At 41.6% G+C, this 22,752-nt stretch overlaps 1 protein-coding gene across 2 annotated transcripts; it reads right to left on the bottom strand.

Moving 5' to 3' along the window:
• Positions 1–375: 375 nt before the first annotated feature.
• On the bottom strand, positions 376–22,747 carry TBC1D9B (TBC1 domain family member 9B). 2 transcript variants are annotated; one of them, XM_084535352.1, is made up of 22 exons: positions 22,527–22,747; positions 19,867–19,977; positions 16,769–16,887; positions 15,520–15,748; positions 14,647–14,905; positions 13,772–13,979; positions 13,423–13,635; positions 13,046–13,207; positions 12,301–12,451; positions 11,676–11,890; positions 10,815–10,932; positions 10,111–10,396; positions 9,275–9,404; positions 8,756–8,854; positions 7,854–7,922; positions 6,842–7,082; positions 6,395–6,460; positions 6,169–6,240; positions 5,704–5,754; positions 4,817–4,864; positions 3,662–3,768; positions 376–2,872 (listed from the first exon to the last, which is right to left on the bottom strand). In XM_084535352.1, the coding sequence occupies exons 1-22, from the start codon at positions 22,642–22,644 to the stop codon at positions 2,180–2,182; spliced, it is 3,765 nt and encodes a 1,254-aa protein (XP_084391478.1). In that variant the 5' UTR covers positions 22,645–22,747; the 3' UTR covers positions 376–2,179. The 2 variants fall into 2 exon arrangements, with proteins under 2 accessions (XP_084391478.1, XP_084391479.1); XM_084535353.1 differs by lacking the exon at positions 5,704–5,754 and having other exon boundaries at positions 22,527–22,746.
• Between the last annotated feature and the right edge of the window lie 5 nt (positions 22,748–22,752).

Raw genomic sequence — 22,752 nt, forward strand, 5'->3', positions numbered from 1 at the left:
GAGCAGCCTGCTGCTGCCGCACGGTCGTTAATTAGGGCACGGTCATTAATTAGCGCACGATCGTTAATTAGGGCACTGTCACCTTATTCCTGGAGGAAAGCAGCTCCTGGTTGCGTAGCCACCTAGCCGGAGCTCTCACCCTGAAGCTCGTGACAGCGTGCGCCATGCCATAAATAAATACACAAAATAATAAAAATTCACTCCAGCCACCCAAAAGTGAGTAAATTCACAGCAAGTGAATACACAGCATGACAATAAAGGCTCGCTCCAGCCCCACCGAGTCCATCCTTTAAGGTTACTGCCATGGACAAGGCCCAAGCACCGTTGCAGGAGCTCAGGGAACAAACAAACAAAAAAGGCAGCCCAGGATGCCCATCGGGTTCTGGTTCGTTTATTGAGTACATGACAGGTCAGACAGACAGTGTAAAATCACATGGAGTAGTTGGACTTTTAAAAAATTACAATAAATTACTGAATAATTAGTAAAAGCGGTTTTACTCATGGCTGCTCTCCGGATACAGGACAGAGGAGGCAGGAAAATAAGAAATACGTACGAGCTGTGAATACACAGAGAGAACGTCACGAGGGGGGATTAACACTGAGTAGCACACCGAGTAGTGTTAAATGGGAACATCCGACCACACGCGTCCTTCCCAGCCTTTACATTCCCAATGCCAGCCAGAAGCTGTAGCAAACCTTGCCCTCAGTGCGGGGTTTGCTCTCGCTGAGCACCAGCATCTCTCGCTCTGGCCCTTCGAGGCAGATGCTTGTGCACTGAGATGAATTCAGCTGTACAGACAGCATCAATTCTCCTTCCTCGGAGCGGATGCCCTGCTACCAGAAGGCTAACTCTTAGTTTCTTCTGGGCTTTGCCGATTTAGAGAGCAGTCGCTCAGTCTCCCAGTTATTTAATCTCCTTAACTGGAAAGAGATCTAGTCTATTCGGGTTTCCCATAATGGGCTGATGGCAGAGCACCACACTGCTTTGCCTTCTTCCTCTTCAGGTGTAAAAGCCCTCTGATGTGCAGCAGTTTCTACGAGCACGTCTGTGGTCAGACACTTTGTACACGAGATGTTCAGAAGGGACACACTCAGCAGCTGCAGGTGGCACAGCGCTCCTGCAAACCTTCCTACCCCCGGCATTTGCAAGGGCTGACTGATCACAGTATTCTTAGGAGTCTTTCTGAAAATTGGACCCATGGTTAGTTAGCAAAAAAAGAAAAAAAAAAAAAAAGAGACTCAGCAAGAAAATGAATATTTTCCGCTCCAACAGGGAAAGTCCAGCAGACCAGTGTGCCACAGATCTGCAATGTTGAGGCTGATTCACTGACTTGTATGTCAGGAACATACTCCCTCCTCCTTACAACTGTCACGGGCCCATTGATTGACTTAATATTACTTCTGCACTCAAGTCAAGGAGCTTGTGGTTTCCCAGAGAAACTAAAAACAATTGGCTTTCAACGAATTAGAAGAGCAAAAGCTAGAAAACCAAGTTTATCTGAAAACCGTCTCCTGAATGCTGAATGAGAAAAAAGTTATCATATCCTATGAAAGTGCCAAATCACATCTGAAAGAAACCAGCAGATCTGAGAATGTGTGTTTAGATCTTAGGGTGCTGGGAGCAGTGGGGGCACATCTGCATTATAGCTGCTGGGTCACAGAACAGCACTGAAGAACTTACAAGACTATTTATTTATAGGTCAGGGTCCTATAGCACTTGAGGACACTGCATGAGCTCTCAGACTGCAGCCAGATGTGAACATGGTTTCAAGCCAGGCTGCATCTGCTGTGCAAGTTACCCAGGAACCTACAGCAAACAAGGGCAGGCAAGGAGCAGTTACTGTCTGAAATAAAACGTCATTAAAATAAAAGACAGCAAAAGGCAGACATGCATAATTTACGGTGGTAATTCTGTACGTCAGGGGCTATTAGGTTCTAATGGCTCTTGAGAATGTAAATCTAATTCTGCCAGCCCAAGTAGCCAAAAAAGCACCTACAGAAAGCAGTCACTGTCTGAAGCCCCTTATCGATCAGAATCTATCATAATTGTGTAGTTACTGGTCTCTGATTAAAGAACAACAATAACAGAAAAAAAAACAAACACAAAATATCAAACCATCCTGCCATCTGCCACATTATCTCCCCGTTTCATTTCCCAAAGACAATTACTGCTTTGAGTTCACCCTGACACAGAGGAAAGTTCATAGTCACTGGATGAACTGAACTGCCTCTCCACCTTCTTCTGTTCTTTGATCTTTTGCAGAATGTTGACCTTTTTCTCAAAGTAGTTTACGAGGGCTGTCTCAGTCAGCATGGAAGCTAAGATCTGCTCAAAGGAGATTGACCAGTCAGTGTCGATGGTACTGCCGTACCTGGCAGCTGCACTGCCACCTTCACAACCAACCAGGACCGTGTCATCTGCAATGTCTTCACACTGCAGGGAGCCCGTGCTGACCATGGAGTAGGAAGACATGGACATATCGTCTTTGGTTTCATCATCTGATAGCAGCTGCAAAGGAGAGCCTTGTCCTTCCCCTGACCCATCTCCCAGTGTTTGGTTCTCCTGCTGGGTTTTTTCAGGCTGAGGATCTCCGCAGGTTTTGTCCTCGTGGTCAGCTTGGGGTTGCTGCTCCACTGCCGAATTCTGACTCTGTTCAGATGTTGGTGACTCCTCTTCACTCACAGGATCTTGGGTACTGTTTGTTTTGCAGTCCTCAGACTTCCTTACAGGTCTGCTGGAGAACTTCTTCCCAACCTCCCCAATTCGCAGAAGGAGACTGGCTACAGTGGCAATTGCATGGTACAGCTCTTGTTCTACGGGGTCCTCACTGAACATGTTGTAAAGGGTTTTGCATAACTCTATGAATTGTTCCTTTCAGAGACAAAGACCAAAAATCATACTTAAGGCTGCAAAAAGTTGACAGTGGTTGATGAAACAACAGACACCATCTTGCCTGACTCATCATTTATTTGCCTCCCCATCAAGTAGTGACTTTTACTGATTCAGAACAGTCCAAACACAGGCAAACTCCTCTCTCTGCTCTAGAGGCTAAATTGAGACACAGCTAGGAATTTAATACTGGCAGTATTTTTGCTGCCAGATGAACAGAATACTGACATGCTCACACCTGAGAAAACCTAAGCTTTACTTCTGCCCTGTTTCTCTTTTGTGGTCAGCTTCTACACATTTCCCAACCGGTATAAAAAGCACCCATAAAGGAAATTAGAGACAGAAAAGGTGGCACTAGTCATCAGACTCTCTTGTAACCACATTCTTTGCTCTCTCCTAAGCAACTTTAACTTCAGGCAATGCAAAAACAAAAAGCCAAACAAGTTTGTATGACTGGTGGCATATCTGAAACATACTGCTCTAGAGGGAAAACAAAGATTGCAGGTCTTACAGGAAAAAATGATCCTGGAGGCACAGAATCAAACACGTTTGTCAGGTGGAAACAAAGCAGCTTGATAGCCAGCTACATGTCCACTGAGGAATTAAACGCAACTGTTTAGAACTAGAGGCTTCTAAAGCTCACCAGACCAGAAGAGCAAGGCAATCTACTGGCAATGACTGAGCATGCTGGCAAAATAGCTGCCACATATTGCTGAATTCTCTGATAAGCTGTCAGTCATCTAACTGGAAACCTTCAGGTTCAATTCTTACCTGGCTCATTTTAGGGAGATCTTTAATAGTTTCTTTTTTGGACTCTTTTTCTTTGGCCCACATTCTTAGGTAGTATCTGTAGTCCTGTGGACTGGTACCTTTCTCCTCTGCAAGACAAGACCAAGGCACTACTGCCAGGTGGTTAATGGTTTCAGACAAAGAGAACCCCAGCTCAGCAAAAAACACATTGGAAGCAAGTTTTATTGACAGCTCAGGAAAGCATCTCTCAGGAAAGTTGCATTGTTTTCTGCTGGTTTATCTGATAAAATTCAGTAGAGCAGTAATCTTCACAATGACTTGTGCTGGAAGGGACCTTAAAGAGCCTCTAGTTCCAACCCCCTTGCCATGGGCAGGGATGCCACCCACTAGATCAGCCCACCTGTCCTTGAATGCTTCCAGGGATGGGGCATCCATAACTTCTCTGGGCAACCGGGTCTAGTGTCTCACTACCCTCTAAGTGAAGAATTTCCTCCAAACATTTATAATCTGTATCTCCCCTCTTTTAGTTTAAAACTGTTCCCCTTTGTCCTATCACAACCTGCCCATGTAAAAAGTCACTCTCCATCTTTTCTATAAACCCCGTGTAAGTACTAAAAGGCTGCAGTAAGATCTCCCTGAAGTATTCTCTTCTCCAGGCTGAACATCCCCAGCTCTCTCAGCCTTTTTTCATAGGAGAGGTGCTCCAGCCTCTAATCATCATTGTGACCTTCCTCTGGGCCCACTTTAACAGGTCCAGGTCCACATCCTTCTTGCTTTGGGGGCCCCAAATCTAGATGCAGCACTCCAGGAAGGGCCTCAACAAGGGCAGAGTAGAGGGGGACAATCACCTCCCTCAACCTGCTGGCCACACCTCTATTGATGCAGCCCAGAATACACTTGGCCTTCTGGGCTGCAATCTTAACACTCCTGCATTAGCCTGATTTCTAATAAATTAACTCTATTAGTTGATAACTAACCAAATGTGATTTTCAAATGTCATGATCTTGGTAGGCTAAAAAGTCAGAGCAGTAAGGCAGGAGGGCTACTTTGTAGCTCACATCCCACTTTGTCACTGTCCATGCAGGTCACTTTGAAAGGTCTTCATGATACAGCGAAGGACAATTAAGTTGGTAATATGAAAGAAACAAGATTGGAATGTCTTTATGATGAAATTACCTTTTTCTTGACCATTGTCATTTCTCCTTCCTTTGTCTTCTGGGGTTTCTAAAAATAACAAAATTATTAAAAAGTCATTAATATCTGTTTTTCAACAACACAACACATGAAGACTATAAGACAACTCATATCCAAATTAAAATCATGTATGAATATATTTAACAGAAGCTAGATCACACACTCCCACAGGACAGAAGCATGAGGGTGTTGGGATAAACTGGAAAAAAAGAAGCCACACTGAAAAAGAGGGTGAAACAGCTGAGGGAGATGACAGAACTCTAAAAGAAAGGGTGAAACAGACATAAAAGGCTCCTAAGCAATGGCATGGCTTAAAGACAAAAGTTCCGTTATCCAAAGCAAGATAACAAATGGAAAAAAACTAATCCACTACTGAGTACATAGGGTAAGTGACTAATGTCTACACTGTCCATTACTCATGGGCTGAGCAGACATTTTGGCAGTAATTTGCAGAGTCTAATTTTATGAATTTCACTTCTGGTTCCTTATATCGTCACTAGACTACACAGGAAATCTAGTCTGAGCTCAGACTTATTCAGTTAGCCATCTAGCACCAAACAGTGCAACTACCCCTTTTATTTAACTCTTTTTTTTTTTGGAGCATTACTCTTTTTTGGTAAACATAAAGCACAAACAACATACTTTGTCCATACTTAAGATGGACAAAACCTATTTTGGCCAAGGTCAAAACACAATAGGTAGAATATATTGAAGTGTGTTTAATTACTTATAATACTTTATTCACAGCAGGAATGTCATGAGAGAGGAGCAGCAGCAACTTCAGAGCATTTAAAATAGCATGTTGGTGCTGGCAGAAAATATCAGCATTACAGCCATGCTCAACGTGTGCACATAATCCATGGACTGACCTTGAGACTCACAGGGCAGGCAGAAATCCAGCTCTGAGACAAAAGGAGATACTGGAGCAGAAGAAAGAGGGGTTGAGGGGACAATATCCCAGATAAAACAGAAGAAAAGGCCACACAGAGACAAACACAGAGAAAGAAACAAAAACAAGAAGAGAGACAATGAGACTCGCATGAAAAACCCAAATCAGGGTGAGAGACAGGAACTGGTAAAAGCACACCGCTCCTTCTCAGCTGTCTCTGTGCTTCAGAGCGTGCTGTGTCCTGCATGAAATGGGTGCTCAGCAGTTGAAGCTCCAAACTTCTTTCCCATCATGCAATAACAGCAGCCAACTCAAAACCACTGGCAATCTTAACATATTGCCCACCATGAGACCATGCCTTGCAAAAATCACCATTCACAGCACATGGATTTGTGCTGCAACTCCTACCTAAACTGAGGTGTACAGGCACAAAGTGTTGCATTACCTTCTGTTGTAACATCCTCTGTGAAATAACTCGTGGCCTCCAAAGCAGACTCCGTCTCCTCTGGATTCAGAGCTGTACTCACAGAGAAAGAAATGTTAAGATCTCTAAGGTAACTGAACAGTGGCATTACCCATTTCATCAGCAAAACTCATGAGCCATCCCTTTTCTATTGCATGTCAGAACAGACCATGCTCACTAGTAGCAGTATATGGAAGCAATCACTCACCAGGAGGCAGATGAAGTTTGTAAAGTACTTTGAGTTTATCTGTGAGGTCACCATGGTACATCCCACCTGCAAGTAAAAAAATAAATCAGAAGAGTAAGAAAAACAGCAGTTAGGATAAAGAATCACCCTCTGCACACAAGCTCAAAACAGAATGAGTTCTAATGCAATGAGGAAATGCTAAGCTGAATAAAGCTCTCTGCAGAAGCAGCAAAGAAATATCCCCAGCAAAGCTTCATCTTGTAGGTTTACCACGTATTGTTTCCCAAAATGGGAGACTGTCTAGCAGGAAAAAGGCATCTTTTGTTCTGCCTGAAACATCATGTAAGACTGTCAACCCTCCCTTCACGATAGTGCAAACATCACCATCTCTTTATTTTTTTAGTTCTCTGGAAGAGGACAGAAAATGTTTTTCTGTAATATTCCAAGATCTCCAGAAATACCACTTACTCATCCCTGTAACAAACTCCTTGAAGTTAATGAGAGAATCCCTGTTCTCATCCAGAAGCCGGAACAAGCGTCCTGCCAGCACAGGTGTATGTGCACCGCAGGACCAGGGTGTCAAACTGATGAACAGCTCTTTGAACTGCTCCATGTCTATGCGATACTGCTCCAGGTAGGGCAAACTCTGATCTCGGCGGGCAGCTGCAGCACGATTGTTTCCCCAGTAGCAACTCATCAGATACTTTGCCTTTGGAAGGAAAGGGTTGATAGGTCAGATTATTTTATACTACAACAATCCTAGGGAGTGGAGACTTTCTTATAGCTCAAGAATAGCACCAAGTAAGCAGAGACGAGATATGTCAGACACACTGTTTATCTCAACCATTATTACTAGCATTATTTCACTACAAAATAGTATGATGTGAAGGAAGAGACAGGGATTTCACAAAACCATACGGAACAAATTTAAGTGAAAAATACAAAAAAGATTATTTCAGGTTTGAATGAAATGAAAGTCAGTATTTACCGCAAAGGGAAAATGCAGATTTTACAACTAGGACTCTGAGTCTATAGCAGAGTGGAACTGAATTTGCAGTGACTTTGGTAAATGAAGTTTGATCAGTTTTTTTTTTTTTTTTTTTTAAACAATACATACACTGGCAAACAGAGGCACAGCACTTACAGAGCAACTCTATGGCAAACCTGAGAATAAAAACTGAGGTATAAGTCAATCCTAGCTCCATAAGTGCTGTGTGACATTCCTTTCTCTTGACTGTGTTCTCTGAGTAAGCGTCATTCAAATACTGTGAACTTGGTTTGACCATCTTTGCCCCCCAAAGAATCATTTCGTAATAGAGCCGGTCTCAGTTGCACCACATGTAACAGAACCCCACATCTGCTTCTGACAAGTTGGATCAAGAATAAAAACAGAATCATTACTTCCTTTTTTACTTATTTTGACATTTGTTCTGTGTCAGAACACACCCCTCCTCACTCTATAGCTTCTATAGGTTCTTACCTTGAACACTACATACAGCTCTTCTAGTTCTTCAATAGAGAAACCAATGTCACTAGACACAGCTCGGACCTACAGTTAGGGAAAAAACAGAGTGAGCTATTTATTTCAAAGCTAGACAAATTAAATATGACTCAGTGAAAAATCTGTGTAACAAAGAAGAGAAGAAAACAATTAAAATGAGATATGACACAAGAGAGGAGAGAAAACATAACCATTCCGATATCTTCCATTGCTATGGATTACAGGTCAAGAAGACAGTTTCTGGTCAAGCAGAAACCACTGACATTTTAAGCAGCTAGTAAAAACTCACTGATTACTTCCTGTCTCTGCAGCACTGAGAACCCTGTGTTGCCCCTCCCTCTTGTTTCTGTCTTCAGATATTTGACTCAGATGCACAGAAAAACAACAGCAAAAGAAACAGATGGACAAGGTTCCCCACCTGGAGCGTGGGAGATAGTTGCAACAGATGTCAATACTCCTTTCTAGCCATTAACCCTTCTGTAAAATTCCCCAACATGCTAGCATACCCTCTAAATAGGAGAAAAATACTTATCTGCTATCTATTTTTCTCAAAGATTACAGGCAAGTAGGAAAACAGACAGTGTTAGGCATTGGAGACTATTATGAGGCCTATAAGTGGTTTTTATCTCCCTCCATGCCAAGTATCTAATTTGATCATGCCCAATCACTTTAAACCATTTTATTAGATTAACTAGACCTATGTGAACAAGAAAACTGAAAATCCATTATTCCAGCCAGTAAATCCATTTCTCACATTAAGTGCCATTCTTTAAGTGACTTAAAACCAGGTTTGCTACGGAGCAAACTTTCTTGATTCTTAAAGCAAAACGCATTGCATTAATATGCCATTTGGTAGCTCATTTAATCTGGGAGTCACATACCACACTCTTCTTGGCTGTATCCTCTAGGGACTGGATCACCTTCAGCCTTTGTTTAAAACGCATTTGTTCAATATCATCTGCCTTCAAATTGCTAAATTTCTACAAAAGAAAAAAAAAAAGCGGACCAGGTCAGCATCATCTCCTTAAGAACAAATAATCCCTGTTGAATTACATGATCTTTAACAAGTGTAGTGTACCCTCAGAGATTATCTAGAACCCCCAGAAACCTTTTACTGGCAGCAAAAAGGTGAGAAAAAACTGTGGAAATGAACTGGGATGCTTCCATGTTTCTGCAGCATACCTCATGATTTTTGACAGTCTCCCCTGGTGCTGGAGAGACTCTTTGGAATCCACAATAGTCAAAAATGTTAGGCTCTACTTATACCAAACAAAAATATTAGTGGCTTGAGCATGCGCTCCTTGGGCACCTCGAGCTACGAGCACTTCAAATTCCGTCTGTATAAAACTGGATTTTAGGGGAGAAAAATCACTTAGGCAAAAACTAAGCCAGAACCTGACCTCATAGGATGTTTTGATGAGGTCAAAGATGTCAATTTCAAGTGGTGGGTCATCTCCACTCGTCAATAAGGCGTGCAAGTGGGGAATAGGGGGTGAGACGCTCTGTCTGTTAACTACATTGTCCAAATACCTGTGGAGAAAACAAACAAACAGATCCAAGACTCCAGGATTAGTGTCAAAGAAAAGCAGTAATATCCTAAATGCATCAGCCCTAACTCCTTTGTATTATTAATGGAAACACATAGGAAAATTTATTTTTTCCCAGCTAACCCACAATGCTATCCTCAACATCTCAGACAGACAGCTGATTTTCACTCTACTTTGGGGATATCTGTTCTTTTCAAAAGCAGGCTCCCAGCAGTAAGCTGAAGATCTTACTGCAAATAGGACAGATTCACATTTCAAACAAGAAATTCTTTTATTTACTACACTTGCGAAATATCTGCTTGATCAAGTTTTCTGTTACAAGAAGGCCATTCTTGCCAGGACTTGTTCTTAATAGTGGATTAGAATTCTTTTGTGAATTTTGGATAAGCAACCCTGTGGATTTCAAATTCAAACTGAGAAACAGGAATGTAGTATGCCACCAAACAAACAGCTCTGCAAATATGGGATTCCTCAGCTCATACTTCAGCTGAAAATTTGTTTCAGCTGTTGCAGAAAGCAATAGCAAACATCTCTGGTGCTCAAGTTTCACCCTAGACAAATTTCTATGACCTGCTATGTAATGGAATTCATGGGAACTATAAAAGACTCTCTCTTATAAGGTACAAAGGAATGATGACTAAACAGGGTACCATCACCATTCAGTTATAAGTAAGAACAAGTAATGGTACCTGCCCAGAATAGTCATGGCTTCACCTTCATCACAGCACTGTAACAACTTCTCCATGTTGGCATCAAGTATGGCCAACGACACCTGCAAGATAAACTTGATGCCCTCGTAGAAAAAACAGTCAACAATGACCACAGCACTCTCAAAGGGCATGACACTGAGAAAGAGCGTGAGAAACCAAGAAAGGGATATGGTAGAAATCACTCCCAGCTCCTGCATCTTTTCTGACAGCTGTGGAAGATACTCTCGTGTAAGTTCTTCAAAGATGCCTTGGTCCACCAATGCACCTGGGAAAAGAGACAAGAACAATGTCAGAACTCGAATTTGTGAGGTCATGGCACTATAACCAAGTTAATCAATTATTAAACAAAACATTATGAGTTCACTTTGATTTCCTATCAGCTTCTTAATATCAGAACTAAAAGTAACACATTTGTTTAGATTTGTTACCCTGTTCCCAATAAACATAACACGTATAGATGGAGATTATTCTCGACTCCATCTTCCTTGTTTAGCTTGGTAGCCCATAGCATCTCTTCCTATGCCTCCACCACACACCTGCAACTTTAAAGGGAAGAGGCTTGTGCTTCATCTTTAAAACCCATCACGTTTAACTAATTCTGAAGAAACAAAATATTCCCGAGAGATTCTGACAAAACTGTAGCTGAAAATCCAGGATCCAGCATGATATTGACAAAGACTCACCCACTACTCTTGTGTTGTAGTAATCTGGCAACATCCGCTCACATAAAGCCACTAGGAGCCAGAAAGCTTCTTCCTCATTGCAGTATAACAACAGCACTGATGTAACAATGTTCATTGCCTATTTGTTGGCAGCATTAAACACAGGCAGAGAGAGATAGAGAGAGAGAGAGAGAGAAACATGAAGACGTTCATGAAAATTCTGTCATTACAGATCAGCTAAACTTAAAGGGCATGATTACAGCAAAGCAGTCTTGTGGGAGTGAGAGTCAGATTTATTTCCAGCTTTTACTGGTATCTGAGTCACTAGGTGACCTTGAGACAATTAACCTTCCTGTTTCAGTTCCTCTGCGAGGCAGCAGATAATGTAACTACTTTTTGTCAAGCACTTTTGTTAATAAACACGACCATATATGATTTTCAAAGTTTTCAGAAAAAGCTTTGATCGTAACAGAACAATGTAACAAGAACCTCTCATGGCACAGAAATACACAAAACAAATCTGAATTTCTACTGAGCTGTTTGCGAAACAGCAACTGGCTTCATTTGTGATATATTGCTCATGTGCATCACTATTCGCTTGATTCCATTGCTTATTTCAAGGAAACCAGGAGATGCTTTTCTTGAAGTAAGGAGAGTCTAGCACAAAAACTACTGAAAGAATGTGTCACCACACATAACGGATATGTGCAAAGTCTATATTAATGCTGTATCCAAAGGATAATTAAGAGATCCATGCAACATCACCACTTCTTTCCATCACATGCACAGCAAGAAGGAAAAGCTTGAAACTGAACCAAGAAAAGATCCAATACAGTCATGGTAACCATGCAGGGGCTGATAAGTCTGAGACTTCTTTCTTACCTGACAGTACCCAATTGTTGGATTTCTGAATGCATAAGCTGTTAAGACTCTCCGGAGGGCAGCAATTCCCAACTCATTCTGGAAGGCAGGATGTTCTGGCATAGAACGGTGCAGATCTCTCTCAATTTCTTCTGTAGCAAGATTGTACTTTCCCATTGACTTTTCCACAAGATCTCCATAGTAACCAGGATGAGTGACCATCTCGTTCCAAGCCCCTGTAATGACAAATAAATACTGCATCACTTCTTGTGCTTCAAAATATAGGCTCTATGCCCACAGCATCAGAGAAGAGGCATCCAGGAAGCACTACACAAACTCAGCAACTACAAATAGACATGAAAGTAAGTATAGAAACAAATTCATTGTCAAAGCATCAGGTTAGAGTGTAAGTCCCAACACTGAAATTCAGACAAAATTGACCAAAGAGCTACTACACTCATAAATAAAGTCATATTAGTAATGCAATCGCTGCATTTTTGTCCAAGACAACCATGAAGTATAATTCAGGTGGAGTTAACTTCTGATTTATCTCTTCTGAAATGAGCTGTGATTTATACCTTTTCCCTTGAGATGTGCAGAACACTTTTTTCTGCTAGCTGCCACAGTATCCCTCACAACCTCCTACCTGAGAAAAGTAGCCACAGCTCTCCACGAAGATTCTCTGGGATTCCTTTCTGCACCAGCTCCCTAGTCTTGGCAGTGCGATACATACACATCCCTCTCCCATATTCAAAGAAATGAATGTTCCAAGACTCTTCCTTCATCTTCTCCTTTGCCTGCACAGGAACAAACAAAGCCATTTTAGGAGATCAAAGCATTTTTTATATTTGCATAACAGGTGATTTCTGGGTACTCAGGCCTACACTTCATGAAAGAAATGCACTGTGACACCTAAAGATTTTCTTCTTCCTGCTGAATAAAAGGGTGTATGCTAATCTATACTGTTCTGAATCAGTTCTGACCTGCTTTAAGTCATCTGCACAACAGAAACATGGGCTTAGCAATGATATTACACCTTGCAAATCTCTATATAAATGCAAGAACCTTGGTCGAAGATGACTGTCTAGGAAGCCAAGATACCAGTTCTCTACTGCTTTGATCTGAAGAAAAGCAGTTCTTCACAGATACTAATTTGTATCCCAAAAGCACAGTAACACAAGTTTCTCAGCCTCTACTCATGTATCTCAGTGCTGATACAGTAAGCTGATGGTTAGGTTACATCTATGCAGCACTACCATGGTGACAGTGATACTGCAGCGGTGACAGAAGCTAGGGAGAAAATGCGTTTATAGTCTCAGAGCAGGACAGGAAATCTGCCACCTACTATACACTATTTATAGTTAATTGATTTAAGTTAAAATATCATTTACCCCTTTGGGTCCCAAGAGCTCCTCAGAATTTCTTCTGAAAAGTTTGAGCAGTCCCTGGGAGGCTGTTGGCACTTCCCCTGCGCAGAAGTTGACAGGTCGATTGTTGAGAGCAGATGGGGGGCTAACTGCAAGTGGGCTGCTGGAAGGCAACTCTGGAACTTCCTGGAAAATGCAAATATTTACTTTGATAAAAAACATAACGTATTTCTACTGTTGTAAAGTTAAGTCATACATAACATATCTGCCAGACTGGAGACAGAGGTGGTAGAGAAGAGGTGGCTACAGTTCTGGCTTTTCCTTTAAATCGTCCTTCAAGAACTATCCCTGTGTCCGCCTGAAAGGTGCAAAAATGCTCCTCCCACCTATTTCCTTAGTACCTCGCATCCAGGATCACCCATATTCCACTTCCATTCCCTGTCACTGCCGCATGGTTTCTTGGATGGTGTTCTTTGCAAGAAGTCAGAGATTCTCTGTACCAAGAAATCTCGGTCCCTCAGATTGGCAAAGAAGAAGGTCATTTTACTTTTAGTGCTGATGGACAGAGGGCTGGGCAAGACACTGGAACTATCAGCCTTCTCAACTATTGTCACCTAGAAGACAAAGACAAGGGCAGAAGACATTTGGATCTAGCAGATTCTCCATTATCTGCAAAGCATGACACAAAAGCTAGAAGCAGACAAAAAGATAAGAAAAGGCTGTAGTAATACACAACTGAGAAATCCCCACCTCCCTGAGAGGAATGATGAGATGACAAGCCTCCTCTGCCTTGCTGGCAAAACAGATGTAATTGTTGGAAACAAACATCTGGCCAGGAATGTGCATCTTGTTGAATGGTGTCCACAAGGTACAGTCTGTATGTCCATCTAGGCACTCATCCTTGGGCAGCCGAAAAGTGGCACGGTAGCATTCATTTTTGGCTCGAGCATCAAGGTCTCTGGGGAAAAGTAGAGAGTAGTCCCTAGAGTTTTTTTTCTCCTTTGAAAAACCCACAGAAACACTAGTGTAAGTGTTCGTTACAATAACAAACTCCAGCCTGTGCTGTGAATTCTTACTATTCATTTCTCTAACTGAGATGCTACCCCTTATCTGACTCCTCTTTCAGCCTTCAGACATGCTTCACTGACAGGGTATGTCCTGCAATACAAGACAAAATAGGCAAGCACATCTCAGAACAGAAATCTGGGAAACTGAAATGTTTTATCAGATTCAGATACTGTTAAGAACAGTCCTCAGTGGAAGGATTTTTTGCAACATACATATTTATTTATTTTTATAATTTTTGAACTTCAGGCCAAGGGGCCAGTTTCATTTTCTTCTTTCACACTTTATTTTTTAAATATGATTTTTAGTAGTTTGAAGTTGAAAATTCCTTCTGAGAGCCTCTAGTCTGTACCTTCATGCATGAGAAAGACATGAGGGTTTATGTGAATTCAATACCAATTAGGGATGGAAAAAAACAACAGGCAGAGGGCTAATGACTGAAATAACTGAAGCGTTGCCTAGAGTGAGAAAAACCCAGGGGCACCCGAGAGCTACACAGTAATGCTGATTTATTATTACAATCCCCTTTCCTCTGTCTTCTCACTGCTGGAAACACACACCTTTTTAGTGCAGAGATGTTCTTAAGAGGCTTCCTGGGCTTTGGGAGGGACTTGTCCTGTAGGAAGCTCTCATTATCCAGTAGTTGCCGCATAGCAATGTTAGCCAACTGCTCCATCAACTTGAAGGTCTCATTGATGTTAAGAAACATGGAAAAATAAAGTTCGCTGTCCCTTGTGCTCACTTTAATGCACTCAGGGAACAGCAGGGTAGCATTTTTTTCTAGCTGGGTTACATCCACCCATTGAATCACCAGTGTCACTAGGAAAAAAAAAAGTTAAAAAAGCTACTATTACAATTTGAGACGAAACAGAAATCAGAAATGAAGCTCAAGCAGCGAGAAAGCTCTCCATGCAACAGTATTTTTTTCCTCTAACATGTGCATATTCCTTTTCTTTATTCTTTTCTGGGTTCTCAAAAAATACTTGGAAATATTCTTTGGGAATAGCTGGACTAGAAATAATGCAGCTCCAAAGGACTCTTCTATTCATTAAATGCTTTCAATTACAATTACTCATGTTTTAATTCTTTCTTTCTAGCAAGTTAACTTTGTACTCAGGGGTTTAAGTTTTGTTATTACTGGGTGGTGGTTCTCAAACAAAACTCACTAAAGTCAAAAAATTGCTTGGTTCTCTAATTCAGTGGAAGTAAAAGCCCAGGTGCACAACCTGGCAGTTTAAACTTCACTGAAGTGTCTACGAGTGCAAGGATGGATCTACAAGTTGAGCCAGAGCTCAAAGGATTCCTAAAGAGAAAAAAAAACAAACACCATTCAGCTTTAAAAAAAAAAAAAAAAAAAGTCCCCATGAAAGATCACCCACATCAAAAAGATAATGGGAAATAGCAGGAAAACAATTAGTAAGTTTATAACTCACCCTCTTTGCCCAGCAGGAAGGAATAGAAACAGAGGTGATTGACAGTGAGGTACAGCCAACCCTGCCGGGGAACACGCCCCTTCCAATAGCTGCAAGAATAGTAATTGACCAACTTCTCCACCTCTGGCATCCCAAACTGCTTCCGCATCTTCAGTTCAGCCTCCTTGAATTTACCTGGATCCTCTTCGCTCTGGGGCTGCTGATTCTTGTTCTCTTCAGCAATAATTCCCTGAAGGACATGGGAGGAGAGACACAGAGATAAGAGATGTCTGCTGACAGACAGAATATACAGTTAAAGGTCACAGCAGCAATCCGGAAGACAGAAAGAAGAAACACAACACAGCAGTTAACATTTCTCCTGTCAAGTTAGAGAAACAGTAAAGACGTGTAGAAGGAGCAGTCAGATAGCCTGGGAGTCTACGAGCTGATCTGCTCCTGAACACACGCAGCTAGGGTTCACGTTTAACATTTGACTGCGTTTCTCACAGCTGGTCTGGTAACACTGTGAACACCCTGCAGGAGAACCGGTCTGCTTTCACTTGCAAACACGCTTTTTCAACAGGAAGATCATCATCTGTCAGGAAGCACTGAACTCTGCAAGCCGTCAGATCTTGACCAGCCAGAAGGAAAAACAAATTACCACAATCTCTCTCGCACACAGACACACAGCAACTACAGAGAAACCTGACAAGAGTACTAGAAAAGCCTCAGACTGCTTCTGTTCAATAAAAAAAAACACACGTTATGTTTTTACTCTGCAGAATCTGTGTGCTGGTCATCTGAAGAGTGTTAACTGCACAACAAGCAGAGACACCTGTCTGAACACCCATGCAAGTTAGGGTTCAGTTCCTTTACATCCTAGATGGCTTCAAGACCATCATGGGAACACAAATGCATTGCTTATGAACCAGAATTCTCTCCCCCATATTTGTTCCTAGATCAACTTTAGTTCAACACTGTCAAAGGTTCACAAGAATTATAATAAGTGATTAGATTTTAATTAGTTACCCTAAGTAGGCTGCTCCTTGACATCTACTGCCCATAACCTCCCCCCCCAACATTTGTCCAGTGTTGTGGACATAATGTCATGCTGACAACACTGTATGCATTTCATGACAATTTCAAATGTATGTCTGAAGCTCTGCAATGGAGCTCTTGCTTCCTCCCTTCCAAGGGTAAAAAGCTCTTCATACCACCTCCCTATTCATTATCAGGATCTAGAAGTCCTTCAGGGAAACATGTCCCTTACATGTATCTTGCCCTTGACAAAGGTGGTGATATCTTCTTCATTATCAAAGATGGATAGAGTCTGCAGTAAGTTATTCTCCAGCCATTCCCAGTGCTTTGTGATCTCTTTACGAGATGATCCTAGTTGAAGGGGTGAAATATGAAGGGAAGAGCAAAGAAAAAAAATAAATTAGAACAAGCTCTTTTTTTTCTCCAAGTTTATAGCAGTGAATTAATAATTACCAAACAGTGATCAAACATCAAACACATCAATTGTATACATGTTGAGGATATTATATACACACCATTATGTGTCTAATGAAATGTCTCAGTTGCCACCGAGGATAATAAGCACACTACCAACACATCATCCTATTTGCAATTACACAGCAAATAGTGTTTTTTTCCCCAGACAAAAAGCATTGTTACGCTCCAGACAAGAAGTACTCTTAATTCCTAATTGTCTAGAATAAAAATAATGAACTTTCAGAAGAAACTTGAAATTTCAGAACAATCACACTTTTTACACCTCCAAAGGGGTTTCATTTTTCATGGGCAGCACAGAACATATAATTACAAAACAAAAAGCAACCAAAATATTCAAATGCTACGTTCTTTGCTTTCCTAAAGGAAAAAAAAAGGTCTCAGCAAAACTTGCATCAAACAGTTAGTTGTCTTTAACCACATAGCCCACAAGGTTCACAGAGGACAAGCTTCACTGTCTAACCAGTTTAATGAACTCTTCTATAAAAAGTTGCTTTCATTAACATTTTGTTCCCTTAATTGTTTCAGAGATTTATGTTTAGTAAAAGATTTCTTCACCTCTATCAATGGCTATTACTCTATTCTCTTATGCAGAAATAAAGAAATAAAATAGCAATTCAATTTTTTAAGATAAGAAACAACATTAAATGCAGACAAAATTTGCAAGTCAAAGACACTTGTAAGTTTCTCATTGCCAAATTCCCGTAGATTCATCTTTTGAAGTTTCAAACAAAAGCAATGGGATATGTAAAAATGTTAACAGCATGCCTCCCACTACTCAAATTCTCTGCTAGAACATTAAACCCCTCAATGTGGTTAATGATGGAAATGAAGAAAACAGCAGGAAACAAACAGTCCCCTAAAGCTACTGCTCTACCTGACTTTCTTATCTAAGAAGCTGCTTCAGCAAAGAAACAATATTTGTGTATTTGTAGTTGGATACCCGGCCACAAAACCAAACCCCAGCTAATCTGTGGTTTCATAAGCAAAAATAACTCCAAAACCTGAAACCAAAAACTAGAAGCAAATAAGCTGCCTTGTCTCAGAGGACCGCAGGACTATGAGTTTGAGTTTCTGTGTACAGGTCAATGAATTAGACAACAAATACAGTTTCTTCTGCTTTTGTGTATAAGTTTACTTGATGTTTATTCAAGCCATTTGACGTTGTTTTTGAAGCATAACTAATTTTGAATAATACTAAATGGCTAATTTTAAGAGCGCAGAATTATCAATTACAGGATGCTTTGGTCATCAAAGGAAAAAACAAACACACCAACAGTCAAGTAGTAGTGGTGGGGGAATAAATCCCATCTTCTAGTTGTTTCATGACCTGCATCTCTCACCAACTGATAGCAAACAAATTGCTAAAAGACAGGTCTCAATAGTTGAGGTCTTTCTATGAACAACATTAGAGTAACATACACAAAATGACTAAAATTCTGCAATTCCTACAAAGAGTTCTAAGAACAAAATGCTGAAGGCTGAAGCTGCATGCATAACCGGAACATTGCCCACTAGTATTTACACATGACAAACCATACATTAAAGATGGACATTTTTCAGCTAGAGAACCATGTAAATTTTATAACTTTACGTGAATGCCAGTACTCTTCTTTTGACAGTAACGTGAATATATCATATGATTAAAAAATAGTACTTTGGATTAGTATAATGTATTTATTCTAGTATAATAATTTATCAAATTCCATACAGTTGCTACATAGCCCATCTCATTCTACCATGTTGCATTACTTCAAAGTAACTGAAATATTGAGAATATCAGCTACTACTACACTACTGAAATTGTACAAAAACACGCTCACTGAGTGTCAAGGTACTACAGAATTATTTGCACCACATGTGGCTAATACATTTTCTGTTTTGTTTGTTTGTTTGTTTTTTCCTATTCAGTTTCTGTTCTGTCATCTTATTTTCCTGTTTTCTTCTCTGCCTCCTCCTTCGTCAGAAGTGAAACTGATTTTTTTTGTGGAACGCAGCAATTTCTAAGGCTCTCTCCTGCAGAATTTAAGCAGCTCTGCAAGGGAGAATGTTTTGTTGGTTGCCTGGGGACAAGATGGGAACAGGGAAAACAAGGTTTCAACATCTGCAGGCTTAGCAAGTAATTACTTCATGCTCAGATTTTATTTCTGAACCACAAAGTGAGAAGTGAAGATGCTTATTGTAAACAAAGCCACTCTAACAAATATGTCTTAAGATATTTTCTTTTCAGCAACCAGTAGGACTTAAAGCCTTAAGCAGAGTTCACTACCGGATACCAGAAGGTTGCACAACAATATTCCAACGCAGCAGTTACATCTGTCAAGTAAAAGAGGCCAAGAATTCTTGCTGCTTTAAAAAGATATATTAATATATTTTACAGATATACTATAGCTATACATCTATTACAGGCCAGAAAGAGCAGAAGAAAAATAAAGGATCAAAACACTAAGAAGATTTCCACAAGAGTGTTTGGCACTTTGAATGACCTTACACGTTCCCATCTTGTACTGTGTTCCTGGTAAGCAGGTTCTGGCACAGCACTCATTATCCCACAGCAATCTTTGTCATCACAGCTTTATTTTCTGAGCAATCCTCTATGACCCTACAAACCAGTATCTTGGAAGATACAAATTTCATAACATCTGCTGAAGTGGAAGCTTTTACAGAGCCTTATGTTCACAACCTATAGTTTAAACAATGCCAAGAAGTTTTGCCATTTCTGGCATCACCCACTGCCCCACCAAAATTTCCTGAGCAGTCACAGAATACTCCTGTCTGGGTAACTGATCACCTGAAGAAAACAGAGAATAGAATAACATGACTCCAGCCTCTGACAAGAGTCACGTCAATACATACCACATGCTACTGCCCAATACACTTGAGAGTCCTGAGTCTGGTGCAGAATACGGTACGGGGCAACTCTGGCACTGGAATCCAAAACCACATCTAATGTTCCCACAAGGAGACCTAGGAAGCAAACATACAGAAATTAAAACAATGCAATACCAAACCAAATAATTGGGTTAAGCAAAAATACATCATTGACACTACAAAAAAGTACCAGTGTTCCTATTATGCACCCTGTGATGGTTCTTGGTCAAGAAAACAAAGACCTAAATCCAGTCACTGAAAGCAAATTACCTATGAGCCACCAAAGGTAATCCCACTGTTAATGGCTGAAGTTTAGATGGCAATTAAATATCTACTAAACCTCATTATGATCCTCTGCCTTCCTAGGAGAGTTTTATAATGAAATTAAATGCATTTTTTCCATGGGGTCCGGACAAATAGGAGAGACGGTTAAAGTGGAACATCTTCAGATTAACTTTGTCTCAAAAATACTTTTTGAAAAACAGAGCTTTGTCCTCAGTGCGGGCAATAATCTCATAAGCCTCTAAGATCTTTCATCACTGAATCCAAATGATTGCCACAAGAATATGAAGTCTCCAGAAATTCCAAGCTTTTGTTACTACCTGATTTTTAAGCCACTAAACTATAACACAAAAGAGTTTTCAATACTGTATCTTTCAGTATCAACTATGCAAACAGAAGGCAAGGTCCATTCCAAAATGGAATCAAATAGTTCTAGAAAACTGGTACTCCCAGGTTTCAGTGACATTCCTGTAAGTACCTCAATTAAATAAAGAATGCAGCTAGAGAACCAAAATTTGGTAATTCAGAAGTTATTTTTTTAATATGGTAAATGAAAAGGCAGACATTTTCAGCACTAAATGCTGACCGCCACTAGACTTCGTAAAGCAAATCCATTCATTTCAATTAAATCAATTTGCTACTTAAATCAAATATTTAAGATGATACTTTGCTTTATTAATTCTATATAATGTACTACGAGTACCTTTAGCATAAATTAATTTTGCAACATCTTCATTATTTCATTTTCTAATCTTAGAACAGGGAGAGGGAGCACAGTTGCTCCTCTGGTCTGCTCTTCGGGAGTCCCAGGCCCAATTCCCTGCCATCCTCCCTATGCTTTGGGTGAGCCTGAGCAAATTGTACTCGTCTGTATCTTTCACTATCTGTGAAACTTGCTTCCTCCTCCCTTTTATCTCTCCCTCAGCTACCCAAAAGCAAGCAACAGATTAGGGACATAGCACTGAGCCTACTTCAAGAGAAGCACCACAGATAACACGATCAGCCAGAGAACAGCCACATGGAGTTTCATAATCCTTAAAACAAATGCATATGCACCCAATACAACAGGATCTGTTCTGGCTCCAGGTATCCTGTGTATAGTTGTTGGCAGAATATGGATTAAAAACTCATTTTGTATACTTTCTATAACAACACTCAATGTGTCATATATATTGACACGTGTGCCAGTAACAAAACATGGAGACAAGAACTCGAGTACAACTATGATTTAAACAACTTGTTAGCTTGGCTGAATATCTGCATTCTAACTCCCAGATGTTAACTTGCAGCTGTCCAGCTCTGCGAGGAGGTCATGCGGCTTCCAGCACACAGGGGCTCTGGAGAAGACTCTCACTGGGCTGAACTTGCTCAAGAAGTAAACTGGCTCAAAGCTTCAGGCACTTAAGAAAAGATCAGTCTAAATGTTTAATCGTCCAGAACAGCGCCAAGGGTGACTTCTCCTTGTGAAGAGACTGGGAAATTCCAGAACACATTTATATACTCACACACAAAATTACACAAACCGCGTTACATAAGAGAGTAGTTCAAAACCATTTTAAGTATTGTGAAAAAGATGAAATACGCTAAAGATGTTTATCACTTGTGTCATTTCTGTAGTTTGTATTTTTTTGTATTTGGTCCACAGGGCCAACCACATGAGGCTGGTTGTGCGTAACTCAACCAATGTAAAAAGCACCTTTTTATTATTTACGTAACGGTGCGGGCATTCTGCATGTACACGGGTGTTTGAGGGAATTCTGTTGTCGTTCACACCGTGCCTTGGTCACAGTTACATTCGTTTAACGGTCCCCGTCAGCAGCCAGGGATACCAGGCAGCCACACACACACACAATTACCGCTCAGCTGCATGACTTCACCTCCGTCCACGCACAGCACCGTGACTGTCCCCAAAATGTGTAGGAGCACCACAGGAATACCTGTGAGTACCACAGCCATACCCACCAGTACCACAGCGATACCCACCAGTACCACAGCGATACCCACCAGTACCACAGCGATACCCACCAGTACCACAGCGAGATCTGCGAGTATCACAGCAACGCTCGTGACAAACCACACCTTGCTCTCCCCCACCTAAACCTTTTTTTTTTTTTTTTTTTGGGGGGGGGGGGGGTATGAAGCACACCCCAAAGACCCGAGGCCACCTGAGTGACCCAAAAACCCCTTATCCCAACCCAATTTTTTCCGGGCCAAGCGGGGAGGCCCGGGACCGCCCGGGGGTGTCCCGGAGAAGGCCGGAGCCCCTCACGCCGCCCACCCCGGGTCCCCCACACCCCCCGCGCCCGTCTCGTCCCCTCAGCACCCCCCGGGCCGTGCCTGCCCCCGGCCCAACGGCGCCTCACCCGTGAGGCCGCCCCCTTTGCCGTGTCCCCGCCGGCGCTGGAGCAAGAAGAAGGGGTTGGCCCGCTCCGTCACCCACAGCGCGCCGGCCAGCAGCACCTCCTCGGGCCCCAGCCACATGGCGGCGGCTCGGCCCGGCCCGGTTCGGCTCGCTTGGGCCCGGCCCGGCCCGGCCGGAGCGCTGAGGGGGTTGGTGCAGGGGGAGCGGCCGGGCCGCTCCGCGCCGCC

Source organism: Aythya ferina (assembly GCF_964211825.1).
Source record: "Aythya ferina genome assembly, chromosome: 14".
Taxonomy (NCBI): domain Eukaryota; kingdom Metazoa; phylum Chordata; class Aves; order Anseriformes; family Anatidae; genus Aythya; species Aythya ferina.

Bases quoted from the DNA above. Each gene is read 5' to 3' on its own strand.
- TBC1D9B (XM_084535352.1), bottom strand. From the start codon at position 22,644: ATGTGGCTGGGGCCCGAGGAGGTGCTGCTGGCCGGCGCGCTGTGGGTG. The intron at 15,749-16,768 runs GTAAGGGACATG...CATGTCCTTCAG, and splicing joins TTGTCAAGGGCAAGATACAT to GGAATTATTGCTGAAGAGAA. The intron at 7,083-7,853 runs GTAAGAACCTAT...TTCCTTCCAAAG, and splicing joins AGCTGTATGTAGTGTTCAAG to GCAAAGTATCTGATGAGTTG.